At 38.7% G+C, this 8641-nt stretch overlaps 1 protein-coding gene across 1 annotated transcript; it reads left to right on the top strand.

Annotated features, from left to right (window-relative positions):
* The first annotated feature begins 624 nt into the window (after positions 1–624).
* APOBEC4 (apolipoprotein B mRNA editing enzyme catalytic polypeptide like 4) lies at positions 625–2351 on the top strand. The gene has a single exon (XM_044676162.1). It carries the CDS (start codon positions 625–627, stop codon positions 1732–1734), a length of 1110 nt encoding a protein of 369 aa, XP_044532097.1. The 3' UTR covers positions 1735–2351.
* The last annotated feature ends 6290 nt before the right edge of the window (positions 2352–8641 follow it).

The following is an 8641-nucleotide window of genomic DNA, read 5'->3' as shown; positions in this document are numbered from 1 at the left end:
GGGAGACTGGAAATCACAGGATGATTTTTCAGGCAGCAAAGAAGCAGATAATCAACTTATTTCTTGGATGTTGTCAATCAATCAATAAGCATTTATTTATTAAGTGCCTACTATGTTCCAGGTACTAAGCTAGGTGTTAGGAATATACAAAGATAAAAAGTTAATAGTCCTTCCACTCAAAGAGCTTTATTAAGCACTTACCACATGCCAGGCATTAATTACTATGCTCACCACTAAGGAACAAATACATAAAATTGAATAGGAAATTAGAAACTATAGAATTTAAATAGAACTGGGTTTTTACAAACTGAAACCCATGCTTAGTTCTAGGGACTTTCATAGACAAAAGGGACTGAAAGAGTCATTTGGGATATCATAAGGATCCATATCTATGAGGCTAACTCTTTCCTTTTTTCCTTTCTAGAGATTTGAATATACAAAAGCAAATGGATAGCTTTCTAATCCATGGACATAGTAATTCTCCTTCAGAACCAGAGGTGCTTGTGCTACAATATTACCTCTTCTGATGAGTATGTAGTTTATTAGCTAGAGTTTTTCATGAACAGTTTGCATATAAAATCTCTCCTTGTCAATGGTGATTGCTAGCAAAATACAAACCTAATAATGGAGCCCTTATACCAGGAATACCTAACAAATCATGGAACTGTAGTAAAACCTTATTATTGGTTGGCCTTGACTCTAGACTGTTCTAAGTGCCCTTATCACATCCGGACAGGGGAAGAAGCAAGAGTTACTCATACTGAATTTTATCAGCTCTTTGGATTCCCTTGTGGGCCTAGTCCTCAAACAAAACATCTCACATTTTATGAATTAAAAACTTCTTCTGGCAGCCTGGTGCAAAAGGGTCAGGCTTCAAGTTGCACCGAGTATGATACCCACCCAGAATCTATGTTATTTGAGATGGGTAGTTATCTTGAGTCACTCATACATAACAATGACAACGGTGGACAGATCCTTCTTTATTCTAACTACTGTCCTTGTAATGAAGCCAGCCATTGCTGCATCAGCAAAATATACAACTTTCTGATGAGATATCCAGAAGTTAGCCTCAATATATATTTCTCTCAGCTTTATCATACAGAGACTGACTTCCCTGTTTCAGCATGGAACCGTGAAGCTTTACGGAGTCTGGCCAGTTTATGGCCTCAGGTCACTCTGAACCCAATAAGTGGTAGAATTTGGCATTACCTTCTCTATCATTTTGTGAGTGGTGTCTCAGGGGCAATTCTTTACCAACCAATTTGGCCTGCAAGAGCACTGGCTGACAGACACAATGCTTATGAAATCAAAGCAATCACAGGAGTGAAACCATACTTCACTGATGTACTTCCCCAGACAACAGTGAACCCAAACACAAAAGCTCAGCTGGATTTACAGAGATGCCCTTTAAGCAATGTGTTCCCTCAGGAGTCTTTTCAAGTGATGAACAACCAACTACCACCCATGATGATGACCCCAGAACAGAAGATGCCTGTAATTTTTATGTTAATGCCTTTCGGAGAGCAACAACCATTCAGTATAGGTCAAAACCCACCCAAACCAAAAAACATTGTAAGGCACTTAAACGTGCCTCAGATGTTATTAAATGAAACCAAAGATCCAAGAAGACCCCCTGCTGGAAGACTAGTGGAGACTGTGGAAATCATAGAACAATTTTCAGACACTAAAGAAGAAAGAAAAAAGAAAATGAAAAAAGTAAACACGCATTTTTAAAAAGATAATGTTAACAGACATTAGAAGGCTTATGAGACTATTGGTGTATGTTTGATAGCTTTCATTCCTGGACCAGATGGATCTGGGCTACCTAGAAAGCAATCACACTAAAAAGCTATCCATTACATTTTTCATTACATCAACAACAAGCAGGCACAGTATTTTTTAACAGTTGAAATTTTTCCAATAAACAACTTGACCCCTTCAAGTAATAGCATCAAAGTGGAACTATAAGTCATTCCCCAATAGCTTTATGTGGGAAAGTAATGTTTTTCTAGGCAGCCCACATCATCATTGAGCACTGCAAAGAAAAAGAAAAAGAAAAAAGAAAAGAAAAACTTAAGTGAACTAAAGTGAGTCCAAAAATTAGTTTCAGTACAAAGATTTATTGTGAAGTTGGAAACCTGCCTGAAGTAACTGACATTAAGTGCTGTTTGCAGCAGCAAACCAGTGATTTTCCATTAATCATTTATTGTCAGCAGATAGACTTTAAGCAGCCCACTTTCTCTAAAGTGATTCAAAATAATTATGAAAAAAGAGAAGCCATTCTACTAAAGGATTTAATGCATCTATGGAAATAGATTGTTAAGTTCAATCACCCACTCATGATGGATGATTCTTACCTACCCAGGCTCCGCTTCATGAAATTAAGTTACTGGTTAGATATCTGGGTGAATGAGGCATTCAGCCCTGTGGAATGAAGTAACTATAACCTAAATACAAAATCTACATTTCTCTATTTGGCTTTTAAGGTTTCTCTCCACTCGCTTATTTCATGGCAGTATGTTTTAATTTCCCAATTTGCTTATAAGTTTCTGAAGTATAGGCTGTATGTTGTGCTTTAAAAAAATTCCCTTTGAACCTAGCACAGTGATAATGCTCATGTTTGGTAGTAGCTGAATCTTACTAACCTCGTTATTTATTACTCTTGGCATAAATCCATTCTAGCCAGCCATTGTCTTCCCATGTCTGACTTCTGCCTTGGGCTTACTATTTCCCTAAATGAAAGGATCTTGATCCCTACTCCCTTCCTCTCCATCAATCTACATCCTTTACTTCTTCAGAAAAAACATTCCACTTCTTGATTAACCTGTTCATATCTATACTTAGACTTATTCTTTTTATGCCATATTAATTTATTGCTCACTTGTATGTTGTCTTCTAAATGATAATAAGTCTTTTTAAGTATGTATATTCCCAACTAGAAGTAGAGGGTAAGGATCCATTAAAAAAAAATCTTCCCATAGTTTTTAGCACATAATGTATATTCAGTGAATGTCAATGACTAATTCAGGGACTCAGGGAACTGGATGGTTTTATTCTCTAGTAGCATGGCAATGTTGATGCAGAACTCATGCACATTAAAAGAGGGAAGGTGTATATGGTTATTATCATATTGTCTCAATTAAGTACCCCTATTAATCATGACTATCCAAATATACACAGTGATATAAAAAAAAAATCATTGACGGGCAACTAGGTGGCTCAGTGGATTGAGAGCTAGACCTGGAGTCAGGAGGTTGTGGGTTCAAACTGGTCTCAGACACTTCCTAGCTATGTGACCCTGGGCAAGTCACTTAACCCCCATTGCCTAGTCCTTACTACTATTCTGCCTTAGAACCAATACACAGTATTAGTTCTAAGAGGAAAGGTAAGGGTTTAAAAAAAAATCACCAAGCAATTTGGTTAGCTCTATAACTCCTGTAGATTTGCCAGGTCACAATCCTGGAAAGTCTCTGGGCTACTGGAGACAGTTTCAGAACTGGAATAATTCCTTGGCCTAGGTAGGTTCTGGTGCATTTTATTTTATTTTATTTTATTTTATTTTTTAAAGAAACCCTTACCTTTCGTCTTGAGAGTCAATACTGTGTATTGGCTCCAAGGTAGAAGAATGGTAAGGGTAGGCAATGGGGGTCAAGTGACTTGCCCAGGGTCACACAGCTGGGAAGTGTCTGAGGCCAAATTTGACCCTAGGACCTCCTGTCTCTAGGCCTGGCTCTCAATCCACTGAGCCACCCAGCTGCCTCAACTGGTGCATCTTATTAACCATATAACAAACCCAAGATCTAAAGAGATATCTCAAACGGTGTGTATCAGCTCTTACTTCCCATGGAGAGGCAACAGAATAAAATAAATCTCAAACAGGGTCACTCATTCTGGACAAGTCAGTATCTTTCTATTGTCTAATTGCATTAAAATTAAGTAGAAAGCCTGTGCAACCCATTGGGTTCTGTGGTCAGACTGGTTAGTCTGAGTAGACTATCCCAAAGAGCTATCAAACTGAAGTGGTCTCTTTCAGAGTGGAGATTAAGTGATGAAGGTAAGCAATGGGCAGTGATAGAGGACTCTCATGTTCTGAAATTTAGTCAAGCACCTTCTACTTAATTCTGGATCTAGATTACTAAAAATGTTTTTATATCTCCATTATATGTATTCCTGTAATAATAATTATACATTTGACTTATCTAAGAATCAATTCTTAATCTCTCAATTTTATTATTTTGTATTTATAGTTTACCACAGTTTTTATATACTAGTATATAGTAAAAATTAGTTAGAGATTTTAAAATTGATAAGTTTAAGTATGTTTTTAAAAAGTACACTTAGAAATAAATCAGGCATAATATTTTGTTAAAGTTATTTCCCAAGGTCTTGATCAATGATACATGTAAAACCCAGTGGAACTGTGTGTTGGCTGGGGGAGAGGGGGAGGAGGAAGAGGAGGGTTTGGAGGGGAAGAAAAGAACATGAATCATGTAACTATGGAAAAATATTCTAAATTAATTAAATAAAAATTTTCAATTAAAAAAAGAAAAAGAAAGCTATTTCCCACCACCATTTCCTCAATGTTTTCTCATTTATAAATTAAGAAATAATACACATTTTTAAAACAATAAATTATTTTTCAAATGTAATTTTGAAAATTTGAAAAGTTTCTTTTTTGAATTTTGAATTTTGAAACTTTGAAAAAAAAGTATTTTTCTTTAAAACATTTAAAGAATTAAACATACTAGCTTTCAACCTTTATTTCCTTTTTCCTAACAACGCTTTCAATTTTCAAAGTTCTCCAAGAAAATCTCTATCAAAAGAACAAAAACAGAGTCATCGTTAGTGGGTAAGTGAGACGTTTCTATTTAGTTTTATTAAAGTTATCAAAATGAGATTGAAATTTTGAATAATTAATCAAGATATTTCATGTGGCATCTAAAACCTTGGAAATAGAGGTGTGAAGTTCTAATTCAAACAATTATAGCCATATAAGAAAAGTGGCACAGTGGATAGAGTACTGGGCCTGGAATCAGAAAGGCCCAAGTTTTAATCTAACCTCACACACACTAGCTGTGTGACCCTGCACAAGTCATTTAACCCTGTTTGTCTCAGTTTCCTCATGTATAAAATGAACTGAAGAAGGAAATGACAAACCACTCCTCTATCTTTGCCAAGAAATGGGGTCATAAAGACTGAAGAACAAAAAAGAAAAGGAGAAGCAACATGACAGAGTAGATACAAGATTGGTCTGGAATCAGGAAAATCTTGTTTTAAGTCTTGTTTTTAACACATACAAGATCATATGACCATAACAACAGCATTTAATCTCTCAGTTCCCAAGGCAATTTCACTAAAATAATGAGAAAGGAAAAGTTGCTTATTTGCATTGGTAAAGGGAATTGCATACCAAGAGTTCCCCATATCAATGTTCAGACCAAAAAAAAAAAAAAAGTGTTACCCTAAATTTAAAGCTTCTAGAAAACTAAAGAGTTTGCAGTAGAGAATTTGCTGATAAACAAAGTAATTATATCTTCTAAACTTCAAGCTACTCTGAGACCACAACTATGGGAGTTTATGGTAGGGTATTAGCTAATAAGCTGTGATTGTGTCTTCTAAATGAGTTGGGAGTTCTATAACTGGTATTAATACTTATACTTCAAAGCTGTGATTTCACTCCTGTGGTTATAAGCAACTCCTCTACCAAAAGATACAATAAAATCTTTTGTGTTTTGAACTTAGTAGATAGTCTTTGAGAGTTTGCAACTGGCCAAAATACTCATCATTCCAGAACCAACTAGATGATGAGTCTCTCCAAACTTATCTAGGATTAATCTCAGCTGACAAACATATAAACCATAATCATGCTCATGTGCAATTTTCCAGCCTTAATGGCCTTAACAAAGCTTTAATTCCATTGGCATTCTCTTTAGAAACATGGGGAGAGGAGCAGCCAGGTAGAATAAGGGCCAGGCCTAGAGGCAGGAAGTCCTGGGTTCAAATCTAGCCTCATTAGAACTAATACACAGTATTGATTCTAAGATAGAAAGTAAAAGGTTTTTTTTAATTTTAAAATAAAAATAAAAACACACAGTCTCCTCAACATATATTATGAAGGCAACAGAGTAGGAGTTTAGGCCTTAATAGTGGAAAGGAAAAAAGTCTAGATCCCTCTTCCCCAAGTAAATGAAGGTATGTCCCTCAGTTCTTTTCTTCTCTAACTATACTATAAAAAGCACTGAATTTGATATCATGCTCACATCCTTTCCTTGCTACCCCAAAATAACCATTTAAGGTATTCAATTAAACAAATCTTCCTTGCCATTTAACAAGTATTTGTTGACAATCTATTACACACATAACATGCACCCAGTAAAAGTTCTGAGAATTCAAAGAAATATATGGCATGGTTTCTCAACTCTGGGATTTCTGGGACCAGTTAGATATTTAAGATTTCTACAGTGCGAGACCACATTTTATTAAGGGTTAAAATGAGTAATATTAAATGCTGTAGAAATTTAGAGAGAGAACTAAATTGAAGCAACTATGGGAAACCTTATGAAAGATGTAAGAGAGGCTGAATCCACAAAGATAGGTGAAAAACCCTAAGAACAGTCAAAGGCTACTTGAGCTAAGCATTTTATTAGCCTATTTGGAAAAACTTTCATTTAAATCAGCACTATAATACAGGGGTCACTCCCTCCTTGCCAATTACTACTACAATAAGGCCTCTACCATTAGAAAAGACATGTGGATATGTAATGGGATCAAAAAATCTAGCCCAATCATGAAATAGGACATAAACCAAAGCTGGCCTGAAACACAAATTGAAAATCTCCATGCTTTCATTGACTCTCCCTCTGGCAGGGAGTTTAGTCCCCTCTTCCCTTCATCAGTACTTTTGCCCCAGATCCCTAGAATCAAAAGACTGCATTTAAGCTGACCACCCCACCTCTCTAACATCTCTCATATATGTCCCTTTCCTTCAAATGACACTGCTACTATCCTAGTATAGGCTCTTATCAGCTCAACAGTACAATAGCGTGCTGATTGGTCTTCCTATCTCAAGCCTCCATCTTCCACTCAGATTTTTAGAGTCCAGATCTAACCATATCAACCTCAAACTTCTCCCACCCTTTTCAATACATTCCAGTAGCTCCTTATTACTTCCATGATCAAATACAAAATCTTCTGTTTGGTATTCAAAGTCCTTCATAATCTGCCTACCCTAACCTTTATCTTTCCAGTCTTCTTACCCCTTCACTCCCTCATTTACTCTTCCAGTTGACATTAGCCTTCTTGCTGTTCCTTACACTAGATATTTCTTCTCTGGACTTTAAGCCTTTTCACAAGCTGTCCCCTATGCCTGGCACATTCTTCCACCTTCCCTCTATTTCCTAGTTTTCCTTGCTTCCTTCAAGTATCATCAACAATAAATCTTTCTTGATCTCTCTTTCTTTTTTTTTTTTTGCTGCCACAATTTATCCCATACTTACCCAAGCTACATATATTTTTAAACCTTTACCTCCTGATTTTGGAATCTATGGATAGTATGGGTTTCAAGGCAGAAAAGCTGTAAGGGATAGGCAATTAAGTGCCTTGCCAGGGGTCACACAGTTAAGTATCTGAGGTCACATTTTAATCCAGGACCTCCCTTCTCTAGGTCTTGTTCTCTACCCACTAAGACACCTACCTGTCTCCCATATTAAGTATTCGTATAGTTGGTTGTTTTCATGTTGCGTCCTCTATTAGCCCTCCTTGAGAACAGGAACCTTTTTGTTTTTTTACTTTCTAGGCACACTGTCTGGCACACAGCAGTCGCTTAATAACTGCTTGCTGAATGCTCTGTACTCCTATGCTCTATAGGTTCAACGCGAGTAGGCCACCGGGGTCCCTCCTCCCATCTGGTCATGATTGCCACCCTCCCAATTTCCAGGCCAGGGTTGGAAGGCTATGTCGAGTGCTTTTCCATAGTGACTGTTAAATCCTTTGGGTTCTATCCGTCTGGACCTCTTCCCAGTCTGCCCTAAGATTTCTGGAGGAGGGACACATCCTGCCAGACCCGGTGGACCTCCGCTTCCACCGACCTACGCTAGTGCATGCTGGACCCCGCATGGCCCTGGCCCCTAGTCCAAGTCATCCATCCCTCCACTCCCGCGAGCACGAGCCCGTATCCTCAGCAGCTCCGTCGGGACCGAGGTTACAGCGCAGCAGCGGTAGCCGTTACAGCTGGAGCCCATCTTTACCAGTCCACCTCCCCCTACCCCGGGCGGGGAAGACTCATATCAGACCAGTTTAGAGACCAGTCCAGAGACTGTTTCTATGGTAACCCCCTGGGGATCACGTGACCCGTGCGGACGACCAATCGTCTCTTACCTCTGCCTCCTCCAGCGGTTTTGCTTTCTGCCCTTCCTCTTTTTTTTTTCCGCCCACCCCTTTTCCCCAACCCCGCCCCCTTTCTGCGGAGGGTGAAAGAGGTAGGGATTATGCGCCTGCGCACATGGAGAGGCGCGCTTCCTCCGCGGGCTCGCGCTGCCTCGGTGGGGGAGGGGCGGGACCGAGAGTGGGAGCCCGCCCCTCCCTAGCACGCAGGCGCAGTAGCGGCCGGCGCCGCAGCGGGCGACGCCCCAGAGCGGAAGAG

The sequence above is a fragment of the Gracilinanus agilis genome, chromosome 4 (genome assembly GCF_016433145.1).
Source record: "Gracilinanus agilis isolate LMUSP501 chromosome 4, AgileGrace, whole genome shotgun sequence".
NCBI lineage: Eukaryota > Metazoa > Chordata > Mammalia > Didelphimorphia > Didelphidae > Gracilinanus > Gracilinanus agilis.
This window is presented reverse-complemented; position numbering and strand designations above follow the sequence as displayed.